Here is a 16,623-nt window from a genome sequence, read left to right on the forward strand (position 1 = left end):
TTGGTTGTGTAATCTCTTTCTCTCTCTCTCTCTCTCTCTCTCTCTCTCTCTCTCTCTCACTCCTTATAAACTGTTTGATTTTATTTTGTATTGATGCTGTCATAAAAAACCGATTAAAACGAAGTTTCAACCGATTGATATTCTGCAAACAGTTTCAATTACCTTGTTTGATTGGCTTCCTTGATTACTCTTCTGTGATTGTTGTTAAAACTTCATTCTTATCCAATCTTTTCAAAAATCTTTTGACAAACAATTCACCCCCCTCTTGTTTAGGCCATTAATTCTAACAAAAAAAACCTTCGTTATTTTGTTGGTGTTTTAGACCAACCTTTGTAACTTAATGAAGGTTAAAAAACCTTCGTTAATTAAATCACATCCTAGGGTTATATTAACCTCCACTAAATAACCTCCGTTAAAATCCTTTTTTTCTTGTAGTGACAACAACATTTAACTTCAAACTATATTTTAACTTAAAACTCTATAAATTACTAAATGTTAAGAGTGTGTAACTTGACAGAGGGTGTTAACAAAATGTTTTCCTATCGAAAATCACAACCCCTCACACAAAGTCCACCCCCGATGTATGAATGGGATGAGGATGCATGATCCACTCATCATATTTCGATAGGCATCTTGGAGGGTGTGGAGTGGTGTGGCTCGAACTTCCCATCCTCCTTATTGCTCTCTCATGGTAGGAATTCACATAGAATTCTCTCATTATGCTCTCGTTGAAAGTGTGTTGAGTTGTACCAACTTATTCAATCTTCCGCTCTTTAATTTTAAGACAAACCACTCATATTTACCTTACTGAACTCTCACCCATCTTTGATATGAGTTTCTTCTACATATTTGCTTTAAATGATACTCAAGAAGTGGAGGGTAGAAGATATCCCCATCATAAAGAAGTTATTCATTATTTCGATTGTCAGCACTAGAATAAGAGATCCCTCTCAAAAGAATCCATTGCCTTTTAGTAACATTGTTGGAGTCAATCACTCTTGATACAACCCAATTCAATAAGCAGATGACTAAGGACACCACGAAAATTTCACAATTAGGTTAGTCATCTCAACATCCAAGACAAGACCGTACCAAACATCAGAAGGACCTCAGCAGAAGAAAAACTGGACATAGACCAGAGCATCAAATGTTGTTTCTTCTTGTCGTTTTACAAGACAAGTTTATGTAAATAATTTTGGCTCTTTCTAGGGGTTCAAATAGAAAAATAAGCTAGAGTAGGGTGTACTTAGTATAAATTGGGCTTGTGCCAAAGCCCACCTTAACCTAGCCTCTAGAAACACATCCATGTGCCACCCATGTGCTCACCTTTGACCTAGATTCTAGAAGACTCCCCATGTGCTCACATTTGACCTAGTTTCTAGATGCTTGTAGTCATTTATACCCCTACCGTTCCTCTCTTCCTCTTCAAGGCACTTATCTCTATAAATAGGGTGTCTCCCCTCTTGTAAAGAACACATTGAATTTTGAATAGAAAATAAAATTTGCCAGAGTGTTTAGTGAGTTGAGTCTCCTAGAATTTGGGTCTTATCTTGAGTGCTCTACACTTCAAGTGGCGGCTCTTCACCACTCATCTTGGAGTCTCCTCCCCCTCCAAGTGGCGTGACCACACCTTCATCATCCTAAGCTTCTCTTTCCTTTCATCTTTTTATTTTTCTTTTCCTTTATGTTCTTGTGTTCATCTTTTGCTATTCAGTTTCCATCTTCTTTCTTTCCCTTATATGCTCTTTAATTTTGCACCACATTCATCATCAACACCATATAATTGTGTTTTCTCTTTGTCCTCTAGAAGTGAACCTTTACACTTACTTAATCACGTGGTTAAGTTCTTGTCCAGTGGGAATCTTCTTTGAGTTTCTCACCATATTCGACTTAAAATAAAAAACCATAAACAAAATGAAACACATAAAAATGTACAATTCTAAAATTAACTCACATCAACTTTTCTCATAATCATTGTTCTAGTCATCTATTAAAAAAAATAATAGTATTAGAAAGTCAATGCATCATTTTATGTAAAAAAATATTAGTGTTAGTTTTTAAAAAATAAGAAGCACTTAAGCGAAGACGAAATTGTTTAAAGTGTCAATCATTTAAATGATAAAAAAAAATAGGGTCTAAAGGACATCAATCAAGAAAGTTAGTATTTACTTAATGTTCAACGAGGTGCTTTAATGTCTTCAAATCCAAGTGGAATGCATGAAGATCCTTGTTGTTGGTTGTGTGTGTCTAAAAGTAGTTGAATTTGTTAATTCACTCCTTGTGGTGATCCAAGGTTAAATGAATCTTAATCCTTTTGAAAAAAGATATGTTTTCTAAAGAAATTGAAAATTCAACATGTTGAAATGTCGATTCAACTGGTTGTTTTACACTTAGTAGATTTTGAAAAGGTTTTGGAAAGCTTGACTTTGTTTGAATTTGCTATCAAGCCAATCGTTTGATTCGTGATTTCAATAGATTGATTTTCTGAAAACCTTAACAAAATTTTGTTAAGTTGTGGAAATTTGTTTTAAATGATTAAAATTGCTTTTGGTTCTTGAATTAAATGCTTTGACCATCTGATTGGAGTTTAAATAAGTTGTTTTACGCTCCTGGTCATTAACTAAGTAAGAGAGTTTAATCAAAACTAATTTTTCAAGATTTCAAAGTGTTTTGGATCATTCTCAAGTGTGGAATAGGATATTCATGTATTCTCTGTACTTTAATCTTTGATTGTACCTATGTGTATTCTATTCCTTTATTTCTTGATCACTGTAATTCTGTTTGACTTGGTGTTGTGCACTTTCAGAGGTTGTTCTGAAAATTGTGTGTTGTTTGCCAAAGGTGGTGTGTGTTCTTGAAGGGTTCAAGATCACCATTTTGGTGTGTTGTTTGTAATTAGGGTTTGATTACTCAGTGAATTCTTAGTGTTTTTTTAGTATTGGATGTAGTTCTTGGTAAAGAGTGAACGAGTATAAACATTTTGTTATCCTTACTCTTTTTAAAACTACTTTAGCTTTGATTTTATAAATTGCTAGTATAAACAACCAATTGTTTAAAAAAACAACGGTTGATTTTCTGTAATCAAACTAAGAACAGTTTTCTAATTGGCTGAAATGATTGGTTTTCAATCTACCTTCGATACTTGCGAAAATCTTTCATAAACAATTTATACTCCATCTTTTTTACGGCTTAAGTTAAATTCAACATACATTTAAGAGGCAATCATTTAAGTGAATTAAGACACTTAAGTGCTTTCACTTAAACATACTTATTTAAACATACTTATTCTAATATAAGAAGTTATCGCTTTAAGCGCATGATTCTTCACACTTAAAACAAATTTGAAAAACACGAGCTCACCATATCTTTCAAAGCTACCCTCAATAACTATAACTATACAGATGAAAATTACATTTATTGCTATAGTAAATATTTGTTATTGAGAGAACAAATGTAAAATAGCAAGCAAAAACATAAATAAAAAAGGAGACAAGAAAAGAAAATATAAAAGTGAAGTGCAGGAATGATGATAACAAAAGATCACATGATGAATGCCAAAGAATCTGAAGAAATTATAAGTGGAGAAAGTAGAAAAGAAAGGTATGTTAAAAAATGAGTGGGATAGGAATTATACAAGAAGGTGAGGGACGAATAGATGTAAATATGCTTGTGATTAGGTTAACAACGATTAAAAGGTTAAATATTTTTAATTTCCGCTACTTTGAAAAGTTGGTAAATTTTAATATCTTTAAGCACATGCAACAGTAAACTTAAAGCAGGGGTTAAGTTGTGCTTAACTGATGTCAAAACACAGATTAATTAAGCACTAAAGCATGAATTAAGTTGCACTTGCGCTTAAATGAAGAGATGTGCTTTACTCATGACTTTATGTGACTGCATTCAATCACACATATATGCATCATTCTTTATATTTTTATCAAAAAAAAATTTATTAATGTAAAAGAGATTTTTTATATATTATTTAAGATAAAAATTTATGTACGTTAATGGATGTAAATTTACGTTGGACCCGATCTCCATTATGTCAAGGCACAGCACAATAAACGTGTATTTATAATAGAAAAAAAAATTGTACAAAATTTATGTCGGATATTATAAGATTTTATGTAAATTTTTGGATTTTTTTTAAATTACACTGGGTTTGGCATCAAACCAAAACCTGAAATACATAAAAAGTAGACATTTTAACTAAAAATTCTATACTAAATCTCTAATCTAACTTAAAAAAAATATGAACAAGAAAAAAAATCTATACTATCATAATTCACGTATAAACAAAATTTAATATTTTGATAAATTTTTGACAATATAAGTACACATGTGTACAAAATAAAAGTAATTACAAATAATCATGGTCAATATCCAATCAAGTAAAAATACATTAAATTATAAAATTAAAAACATATTAAATTACAATTAAGTGGAAATACACATTAATATGAAAATGGTCGAAAATCAAAGCCAATGTTACAATTAATGTTTACTTTTAATTCGGTCCGCGATCCAAGTAAAATTATTAAGGAGCTCCTATAATACTGCTCACTAACAATGGCGTTATTTTGGTTGTCAAATTCAACACTTCGTTGTAGTAGAATTTAATGTCATTAATAATCATAAGTAGTGTCACTATGAATGCGTAGTCCACATAGGGATTCACCAAGACATTGAAGCCATCATTATTCTTCATCTACAAAGAAACACAAACTATATATGTTCCTTATTGTATCACTAATATACAAACATTGTTTCTATATTGATTAAAAGGTTCACAAACATAAAAATATGTTTCTATATCCGATAATGTAACTATTAGTGATAACTAATATACTCTTATATGAGTAGAGTTTTTAAGCTTACATATTTGTTCTTCTCTTTGTTTAGAGGATCATCATAATACAACTCTATTTTTTATCTTATTCATCTTTTGTAATATGGTATCTAGAGCTTATTAAGATCTGGCCATGAATTTTATTCTTTTTCTTCTATCATGCATTGTATAAATTTTTCTATTTCGTCCTCCTTTCAGCCTCATACTTTTTAGCCTCCTATATATTTCAAGTTGGATGATGACAATTTTCTTATATGACAACAAGTTCTTACGACTATCAAGGGTCCCCAAGCTCACACAAATCTTGGATAATCCTAATCCTCCTTTCAAATACATATAGAAGATGTCGTGAACAACATTGTAAATCCAAAATTTCTTCAATACAAACAACAAGGTCACATTCTTGTTGCATGATTCCTTGCTTCAATGTTTACGCTCATTCTTACAAAGATGGTTGATCTAAATTCTTCCTTCAAAATAAGGTCCAAGTTAAGGGTGTATTATGCGTCTTAGAATAAAGAAAGAATTAAGAAACTCAATATTGAATTGAGTTCACAAAAGAAAGATAGAACCTTTATGGCGTATTTGTTAAACATCAAAAAGTGTGTTGACACTCTTGTTACTATTGGAGCAACTCTTTCCAATGAAGATCATCTTGAAGCTATTCTTGATAGATTACCTAAAAATTATGATAGTTTTGTTACTTCAATCATGTCCCATCTTGATCCTTACATAGTTGAAGAAGTAAAAGCTTTATTGTTATCTCAAAAACAAAGGTTTACCAAACATAGATATGTTATCCACACTTTGGTCCATCTAATGAAAACCAACTGAGCAAATCAATATTTGGTGGTTCATATTAGAAAAATAATCATTTTCAATCTCGCAACTCTTCATCCAGCAGGTTCTTTAAAATTTTTCAACATAAACAACAAAATAGAGTTTTTTTCATCAATTCTTAGAACTCCTTCCAATGTTAATGATCCCTTGTGGTATCCGGATAGTGGAACATGCCATTCTCTAAATCTAATACTACTTATACTACTACTCTTGAATTATTGTTCATTGATATATGAGATCCATCCCCGATTACTTCTAATATTGGTGCTAGATATGTGACTTTCTTGGATGCTTTTTCCCAATTCACTTGGATATATTTGTTGCATATAAAATCTCAAATCTCTATTGTCTATACTCAGTTTAGTTTTTTTTTTTATGAAACACAAACTAGATATAAGTTGAAATCAATTCAAACGGATAATGCAAGGAATTTAATAGTCTTGCATCATTTGTTAACATAAATGCCATAAAACATCAATTAATGTGTCCTCATACACATGAATAAAATGGATATATTGAACGTCAACATAGACATATCACTGAAACTGGTTTGACTCTTTTGGCTAGTGCATCTATGCCACGAAAATTTTGGGAAAAGGCTTTAATGTTGTTGTTAATATAATAAACACTTTATCCACCGTTGTTCTTAATAATAAATCTCCTAATCATGTGTTCTTTAAAAAACAATTGAATTATGCTAGTTTAGGGACTTTTGGTTGTGCTTGCTACCTTTTCTTACACCACTATAATAAGAACAAACTTGATTTCGAATTCTCTCTTTAGTTATTTCTTGGATATAGTAATCACTATAAAAGATATGTTTGCCTTTCCCAAAGGTGGATGTACCTACATTTTTAGACACATGGTCTTTAATGAAAATGCTTCCCCTTTTTCCACCAATGCTAAGTTTTTTCTACAACACAATTCAAATTCGCCTATGCTTTCCTCAACTCCTTTTCCCTTAACTATGTTTAAAGTTGTTTTTGCCACACTTGATAAGACCCCAGATATTCCCGTTACAACTCAATCCTTGTCTTCACCTATTCCTAATTTCGTTGCTTTGTCTAATCTACCTGTAACTACTCCAACAACTACTTTTGACGCTACAACCTCCTCATCACCTTCTCACAACGTGCATCCAATGGTAACTCATGCCAAATCATTTATGTTCAAACCCAAACCTTACAATGTTTCTGTTTCTGATAACTACATTGAACCTGCAACTTTTAAATAAGCAATATGTTGGAGATCCCACATCGACTAGAGATAAGGGCCTTTCATAGTATATAAGTGGGTGCAAACCTCAACCTTATGAGCCGGTTTTATGGGGTTGAGTTAGGCTTAAAGTCCACTTTGTAATATGGTATCAGAGCCATTTCGAGCCTATCCTAGCGAGTATTTGTGTTGGGCCTATCGTGCCATTCGCTATCGGACCACCCAAAAATATATAGTCCCACGCACGAGCTTCTATCTATCACTCTCGGCGTGAGGGGGGTGTGTTGGAGATCCCACATCGACTAGAGATAAGGGCCTTTCATAGTATATAAGTGGGTGCAAACCTCAACCTTATGAGCCGGTTTTATGGGGTTGAGTTAGGCTTAAAGTCCACTTTGTAATACAATAGTTGATCCTAACTAGTTTAAAGTAATGTAATTAGAACACAATTCTCTTATGAAAAAAAAAACTTGGACTCTCACTAACCTCTCATATGATTCAAATTTTATTAACTGTAAATGGGTATACAAAACCAAGTTCAATGCATATGGCAACTTCCAAAGACACAAGGCACACTTGGTTTTTAAGGAATTCCATCAAACACCTGGTATTGATTACTCTAACACATTCAATCCAATTGTTAAACCAATCACTATTTGGATCATCCTTGCTCCTGCAATGTCTTGCAAATGATCTATCTACCAAGTTGATATCAATAATGATTTTTTCCATGGTGATTTAAAGGAAATTGTATACATGCAACAACCACTAGGATTTATCTCATCAAATACACAACAAGTTTGTAAGTTGAGCAAGACCATTTATGATCTTAAAAAAACACCAACTGGGCGTTATTTTATAAACTTAGCCACACTCTTATCCTGATGGGTTTTTTTGCTATAAAGAGTGACTTTTCCTTATTCACGAGGTTCAATTATGTTTCAACTCTACTTATGTTGATGATATCATTATAATTGACAATTGTTCTATTGCAATATCATCTCTTATTACTTTTCTGCATACCCGATTTGCTTTTGAAGATCTTAGTCCTTTACTTTATTTTGTTGGAATAAGGATGTTGGATTAAATGCTTGCCACATGGCCAAAAGTTATAACTTTTTCTGCTTAACCTAACCCATCTAGCCTCCGTCATAGAATAATTGATGTCACCTGCAACAATATCCCCTTCAACAATTTTCCTAATAGGAATCAAACCCTTTGATTGTGACTTGGCCCATTTGACCCGCGCCACAGGACAATTGTGCAACTTTCAACAATCTCCCCTTAAACAGTTGCCTCACTGTGAATTAAACTCGTGACCTTAGTTTAGATACCAATTGTTGGATTAAGCGTTTACCACTATGTCAAAAGTTATAACTGATAGTCATGGTGCAACACTTTCTACTTAAGAGCATAACAATTTAAACACCACAATTCCATTATAACCTGACCCATCTAGCCTCTTCCATGGAACAATTGATACCACTTACAAAACAAAGGAGACCACTATTCATCTTTTTCAAACCAAATACATTGAACAACTTCTTTGTAGAGTGAACATGTATGAACCTTAGCCTCAACCTACTCCAATGATAACATCTCTACACCTCATTCAAGATGGCTAAAATCTTTCCTTCTGCAATATGTTACTATTATAAGTTCAAAATTAACTTCTTATATTAATAAAGTCTCAATATATGTACCAACCTCAATAACATCTTTAGAAAGCCCTTAAACATGTTCTATGTTATCTAGCTCGAACAATTTATTATGTTCTCGTTATTCAACCTTCCAATAATTTCTCAACCATTGGGTTTACTAATGCTAAATGGGAATGGGATTGTGATCTTGGTGATTGAAAATCAACAATAGTATACTGTAATATCTTATATCTTGGCAAAAATGTGGTTTCATGATGATCTCATAAAGAATGTGTTGTGCCCAAAAGTACCACAAAGGTTGAATATCATAGCATCTGCAACTCTAACTGATATTACTTGAATTGTCTCCTTGTGACGTGAATTGTGCATTATTGATCATGTTCCAAACATATAATCAGATAATCTAAGTGTTGTCTCCTAGCAACTAATCTAATTTTTCATTCTCAACCAAAACACTTTGAGTTGGATTTTCATTTTATTCGTGATCATATCCAACAAAAAACTTATTAGGCTAATTCACCTTCCAAAAAGGTTTTAAATGGTTGACATTCTTACCAAACATCTCTCTCATTTACTAAGTTTCGTGATAAACTTCTGGTCTTTCAAAGATCAACCATAACTTTACTGAGGAATGATAATGCAATTTTCAGTGATAATGTAATCGTTAGTGATAACTAATCTACAATTATATTATTAGAGTATTTCTATATGCTATATATTAGTTACTCCCTCTGTTTTGATAATTATCATAATACAATTTCGTTTTTATCTTCTTCCTCTTTTGTAACAATATTTGATACCAATGTAGAAACTCTCCAACATTACTATTAAAATATTTATATAGTAAGAGTACATACCGTGGCAACAACCGTAGGAGATTCACCTGCAAAAACAGTGCATGAACTTTTGTCACTTGAAATGTTTACCCTAAAGTCACGCACACTTTCTTTTTTGTTGTTTGCAAGGAAGACATCTAATTTAATCACTCCACTCTGGAGAATTTCCGATTTCTTCACCGAGAACAGCAATTCGGAGGAATCACTGCTTTGGCCCCTGAAAACTTGGCATCGTCGGTGCATAGTCATGATCTATTATAAGAACATTCGTCCATAGTTTAGTAACTAAGGTGATTTTGTTGGAATGTTGAATTTGTTAGAAACGAGGAATAGGGTATAAAAATGCATGAACACAGTACAATCCAATTATGCAATCAGCCCTAAGAGGAAGTGGAAAAACTATAAAACCATGCGTGAAATTAAGGTTACGAAAAAATTAAGAAAACCGCAACTATGAAATAATAAAAAAAAAAAAGCCAACTTGATATATTTCAATAATACAACATTGACTTTTCACCGGACAAAGTAAAAAGTAGTTATATATGATTGAGCTACGGGAAAAAACACATTAACTTGTAACCTTGCATTTTTTTTTGTCTATCTCTATTGCAAGTAATCATTAAAGCTGAACAAAAAGTTATTGTTAATGGAAAAATAAAAATATTATATTTCAACACGTCCCCTTCAAAATGTCTTTCAACATTCCAAGATTTTATCTTAACGTAAGGCCATTGGTTACGATTTATGCAATATGATTCTCAAAATTGCAATGGTCCAAGCCTACTTTTTTTACGTATGTGCTTGTCTAATAATATCATTTAATTCCGTTATATCAAATGACTCATGAAATTGATAGGATGAAAGGTGAATCGAAATGTTGGAAAGATTAAGTCTAAAAGTTGAAGAGTAAAAAATATAAATAAATAAATTATAATTGATTATTGTAGCAAAGTCCATAATAACATTATCTTAATAGAATACTATAAATAGGTCATCAATTTAAGAGGTATGTAGAGTGAATTTATCTGATAATTATATAAAGTTGAATCTGACTTTGGCATCGGAGCGCCTTGCAATTACACACACCCATCCGTGAAAGGAGACCGAGAGGAGAAGCAGAGAGATCCAGTTAATCCAACCCAACCAAGTGAGCTTGCCAAACAAATAAGTCCAACCTAAAGTTAAGGTAGGAGTGAACCGAAAACCCAACTCGTAAGTAGAGACCGAGAAGCCTAGAAGATTTAAGAAGTTAACACATTTTAAAAGAAGAACAGTTTCTAGACCCTTGTACCAAAGTTTATGTATACCTTTTCTGATTGGATTTTGAACCCTCTTATGGTTGAAAATCTGTTAATCTATTAATGTTGTTGTTCTTCTTTTATGTTTTGCAGGGGAAAAGGAAGGTGTACGGGTACTCAGGCTACACCCAACAGGAATAGTTGGCTTCTTAGGAATGTAGTCAACCAGAGTGAAGGATAATATTGCTGCATGAGTGAGTTAGTGATGGTCTTAGATGTAGGGGAGATTGGGTGACATACAAAGCAAATGATGAAGAATAGCACCGAAGAAGAAAATCTGTTGTGTGATGATAGTGCTTGGTACACTAGTGCAATTTCTTTGGACCTACTCTTATCCAGTATGCAGAATTATGTTGCAGAATATATGGTAGAAATAGCATTGGATACTGATAAAGAAGAAGTGTTAAGCTTGGGTAAGAGAAATCATATCTTGTAAATGCTTTTGTTTGTAAAATTTTCTAATGGTTCAACTCAAGGGCTACTTAGCTCTACAAGGTTGAAAGAGAATATTGGTGAATATTGATCTCTATTAAGGAAATAATAATTATCAAATTATATGTAATTATTGTATGCAATATTTGACGATATTGTACCCAATTATATGCAATTAATTTAATAATTATAGAATCTCATGATTAGTATCCTACCTAATCAGATTGTAATTTGAGGGAGAGAAACTCCCTTATATATTTCCTATACATGAAGTGATGTAATATGCACATAAGAGAATAAGAAACATCTCTTCTTCTTACCATTTTTTTATCATTTTCTTATATGGTATCAGAGCACCGATCTTGGTGCCCTGACAGCCTCTCCATTTTTATTCCCTAAATAAAAAATCATGTATGGCAAAGAAGTCACTAGTAACGAGTCCGATAGAAACCTCGTACAACGCTTCAGTGCCGAGCAAATTCAGCAATTGGAAAAGGTTATTTACTCGCTCAACAATAACGGTAAAAGTGACACGTTTGTTAGCTCTGCAGATCTGCTTGCCCATAACTCCTCTTCTAATTCTGCTTTTACGAAACCATGGATTTTGGATAGCGGAGCAACCCATCACATTGCATCTGATTCACAATTTTTCACACACACTTCATCATCATTTATTTCAAATGTTAATCTGCCCACAGGCTCAACTGCACCCATCTCATCTACAGACACAATTAAATTCAATGACAAAATCACTCTCAAAGATGTTCTTTGTGTTCCTTCTTTTAATTTAAATCTCATGTCCATTAGTAAGATAACCAGTTCACTAAATTGTTGTGTCGTTTTTACTCCACATGGTTGCGTTTTACAGGACTTGGCTACGGGGAGGATGATGGCTCGGGTAAACAACACGCAGGCTTATACTACATGTCCCCTCTTCCAAACCAAGCCCACACATCTCAAATATCGACCGATCCTGATTTATGGCACAAGCGCCTTGGACATCCTTCTCCGGCGTGTCTACAACTTGTATCTTCCTTACTACCTATCCCTATCAGTAAAAATCTCATTTCCATTCATAATCGTTGTAGTATTTGTCCCAAAGCTAAACAGACAAGGCTACCCTTTCCTTTAAGCACAATAAAATCTCATTCTCCATTTAATCTATTGCATTGTGACATTTGGTGTCCTCATAAAACCCCAACTCATTTTGGAAAACGTTTTTTTCTCACTATAGTCGATGACTATACTAGATGTACTTGGCTATTTCTTATGAATCACAAATCTGAAACCCAACATCTCTTAGAGTCATTCATTACATTTGCACAAAATTAATTTCAGGCATCTATTAAAACCATCCGCGTTGCCAACGGATTGGAATTTATTTCAATGTATGATTTTTTTCTTAAAAAAGGTATTGAATGTCAACGCACTTGCGTTTACACTCCTCAACAAAATGGAGTAGTAGAACGCAAACATAGACATGTTTTAAACACAGCACGAGCCCTCCTATTTCAGTCCAATTTACCATTAGAATTTTGGGGAGAATGCGTTTTAACTGCCACATATATCATTAATCGCTTGCCATCACCTTTACTAAAAAATAAATCACCTTTTGAGCTACTATATAATCAACCACCTTCACTTTCTCACCTAAAAACTTTTGGTTGCCTCTGTTACGCAACTGTTGTTTCACCTAAGCAAAAATTTGATCCGCGCGCTCGACAATGCATCTTCATTAGTTATCCTCACAGTAAAAAAACATACAAATTATTTGATATAGATGTAGACACTTTTTTTACAAGTCGGGATGTCATCTTCTATGAAAGTGTTTTCCCATTCCGCCAACAGTCACAGACACAATCCTCACCTCCATTACAAGGTATTTTGCCCACTATTGACATTGACTTACCCACTCCTGTCCAACATTCACTCGATCAACCTTCTTCTCTTACTCATTACAATGCACCTGAATCTCCATCAAACCAACCTTCTTCTCCTACTTGTCACAATACACCTGAACCTCCATCAAACCAACTCTCTTCTCCTACTCGTCACAATGCACCTGAACCTCCATCAAACCAACCTTCTTCTCCTACTCGTCATAATACACCTGAACCTCCAGTAGACCAACCTTCTTCTCCCATGCCAAGAAGTTTAGCACCCATTACCAAACCTTCTCCAACCGACCTTCCTGTTCGACGATCCAGTCGCACATCAACCCAACCTTCCTGGCTTCAAGACTACGTAACGGGATCCCAAGCCAATCATTCGACCACTGCCCAAGACCGACCGAATGGAACCAGGTATCCTATGAATCATTTTCTTTCTAATTCACGATTTTCTTCTACACATAGTGCATATCTTGCTAACATCACAGCCACCAAAGAACCTCACACTTATGCTAAAGCTATCCTTGATCCAAATTGGCAAAAAGCAATGGACGAAGAGCTTTCCGCCTTGCAGCTAAATCAAACGTGGACCTTGACACCGTTACCCGCTGGGCAGAAACCCATTGGATGCAAATGGGTCTATAAAATAAAGTACAACTCATATGGTAGCATCGACAGATATAAGGCGCGCCTTGTCGCAAAGGGGTACACTCAGATTGAAGGTGTCGACTATTCTGAAACTTTTTCACCTACAACAAAATTAACAACTTTGAGGTGTCTCCTCACCATTGCAGCAGCCATAAATTGGTTTACTCACCAGCTAGATGTGTAAAATGCCTTCTTACATGGCACATTGCATGAAATTATTTACATGGACTTGCCACCCGGCATCATCGACAGGGGGAGAACATTGTATGTCGACACAAAAAATCCCTTTATGGTCTCAAACAAGCATCTCGAACATGGTTTTCAACATTTTCTCATGTGATTAAATCTGTAGGATTTCAACAGTCCAAGACAGATTACTCTCTATTCACAAGACAGAATAACTCATCATTTACTGCCCTTTTGATTTATGTGGATGATATTCTTTTGACAGGGAATGATTTGACCGAAATTCAGTGTGTTAAAGATTGTTTATTACAACAATTTCGCATTAAAGATCTTGGAGACCTAAAATATTTTCTAGGGATTGAATTTTCCCGTTCCAAAGCTGGTATTTACATGTCCCAAAGAAAATATGCACTTGATATTTTGCAGGATACGGGACTCACAGGTGCTCGTCCAGACAAATTTCCAATGGAACAATACCTAAAACTCACACCAGACGATGGAGAGTTATTAAAGGATCCAGTCAAATACAGGCGACTCGTGGGACGACTGATATACCTCACGATTACTAGACCTGACATAGCATTTTCGGTTCGGACCCTAAGTCAATATATACAGGATCCACAGAAACCTCATTGGGATGCTGCAATTCGAGTCCTAAAGTATCAAAGTATCACCAGGACAAGGATTGCTATTGCCATCCGAAAACAATTTGACATTGACAGCTTATTGCGACTCAGACTGGGGAGGTTTTCAGACAACTCAGAGATCAGTATCTGGATATTGCATTTTTCTTGGTTCCTCTATTATCTCATGGAAGTAAAAAAAAACAGACAAACGTATCAAGATCATCAGCGGAAGCAAAATACCGCGCAATGGCCAATACTTGTTTGGAGATAGTTTGGTTGCGATATCTGTTGCAGGATTTAAAGGTGCCATGTAACTTGCCAGCTTAACTTTTCTTTGACAATCAAGCGGCATTACATATAGCAACAAAACCAGTATTTCATGAACGCACAAAACACATTGAGATAGACTGCCACATTGTGCGAGAAAAATTACAAGTTGGGATAATCAGTCCTTCATATGTGCCGACACAGTATCAGCTCGCAGATATTTTTACGAAGGCATTGGGCCAGGAACGATTTTTGACGCTACGACACAAGTTGGGGTTCTTGATCTTCACTACCAACTTGAGGGGAGTATTAAGGAAATAATAATTATCAAATTATATGCAATTATTGAATGCAATATTTGACGATATTGTACCCAATTATATGCAATTAATTTAATAATTATAGAATCTCATTATTAGTATCCTACCTAATTAGATTGTAATTTGAGGGAGAGAAACCCCTATATATTTCCTATACATGAAGTGATGTAATATACACATAAGAGAATAAGAAACATCTCTTCTTTTTAAGTTATTTTGCTGAATATGTTTGGTATTAATGATGGAAGATCCTTATTTTTTCTTCTGTAATTTTTCTTTATGGATATTGCAAGAGCTTTTATTAGGATTATTTTTGTGCAGTAGTTTTTGTATAAGAGTTAAAGTATAATACCTCTATTTATTTACTGTTTGTGCTAATAAAAAAAAACCTCCAAAAATGGTAAAACTATGAAGCCCTTTGTTGAGCAAAGCAAAAGATAATCATAACCATACCAAGAGAAGAAACATCGTTAACTTATAATTAGAAACATGTTTTTCTGAATCGTAAACAAACTTTTAATCAATATTATAAGCAACCTAAAAAATTAAGCAGATATTTAATATCAAAGATAAAATGGAAATCTGAAATTGTAACAGAATCGATAAGGCTATAATCGAGTAATTTGATGTGGGAAGTGAAGGAGTATAATTGGTCAGAGTAGCCAAACCTTCTTGTACAGAGTGAGGATGGGTTTTCCAGCATCATCATACAAGACACGACGGTCGTGAACTGTTAAAAGGGGACGTTTGATATAAAAACGAAGGCGACCATTTGCGTCGTAAGTGGCACCTTTCTCAGTGTTAATTTGAAGATTGATAGTGTAAGGAGCACAGTAGGAACTGTTGATAACTTGGAATGGATTTTCCATTGGCGAGGGAGACACAGTATTCTGAGCTGTATATGATTGATGGAGCAACCTACGAAACCACTGACTTATGTTCACGCTGTTATTGCAATGTATGGTATCCATGGATACACGCCTTAAACACGGGACTTAGTCAAACTTTAAACTGAGGCGAAATGTCAAATAGGTTAAATTTTATGAAACAAGTACGTGCGTGACGTATGGTAGGTAGTGAATTAGAGTTAGAAGTAGAAGAAGACTTTAGTTGACTCCATAGTTAAAACACGGATATGAACATTCCGCAAACTCGATACCATGCAACTCAGTCATTTAATAGCTTTCATTACTGGACCCACCATGCACCAAGGTTTTGTTTTTTCTTATCATCAGCTACCTTACCTATCAGTATTAATTGCAAAAATTATTATTATGATTTAAGACTTTGTTAGAAAACTATTTCTGGTAATTAATTATAAAATTAATATAATTGATTGTCAGTTTTCTTCTCTTCCGTCAAGATATTTTCGTTTTCGCTCTAATTTTTTTTCTGTCTTTCTCTCATTTACTATTTTCTTTTCATTTTCTTTTATATTTTTCTAAAATACATTATAGTAGATCAGAGAATAAGATAATGAGATTTCACTTTTCATTTGTTTTTTCAACTGATGAACAATATGATTTAATAACGCCTTAATATGACCATTTGAATTT

The 16,623-nt window shown here is 33.9% G+C and overlaps 1 protein-coding gene across 2 annotated transcripts in view; it reads right to left on the minus strand.

Moving 5' to 3' along the window:
- LOC137823902 (protein LURP-one-related 10-like) overlaps positions 1–16,075 on the minus strand; it is a 56,344-nt gene extending 40,269 nt beyond the window's left edge. Inside the window, exons 1-3 of one of the 2 annotated variants that reach the window (XM_068629227.1) lie at positions 15,736–16,075; positions 9,423–9,653; positions 4,298–4,708 (exon numbers count right to left, since the gene is read on the minus strand). In XM_068629227.1, the coding sequence (XP_068485328.1) occupies positions 4,538–4,708; positions 9,423–9,653; positions 15,736–16,038 (705 nt within the window). In that variant the 5' untranslated portion in view covers positions 16,039–16,075 and the 3' untranslated portion in view covers positions 4,298–4,537. Of the gene's footprint in view, positions 1–4,297; positions 4,709–9,422; positions 9,654–15,735 lie in introns of those variants that run through there. The other variant, XM_068629226.1, reaches the window with a different exon arrangement.
- Positions 16,076–16,623: the final 548 nt, after the last annotated feature.

Source organism: Phaseolus vulgaris, chromosome 8 (assembly GCF_000499845.2).
Source record: "Phaseolus vulgaris cultivar G19833 chromosome 8, P. vulgaris v2.0, whole genome shotgun sequence".
Lineage (NCBI taxonomy): Eukaryota > Viridiplantae > Streptophyta > Magnoliopsida > Fabales > Fabaceae > Phaseolus > Phaseolus vulgaris.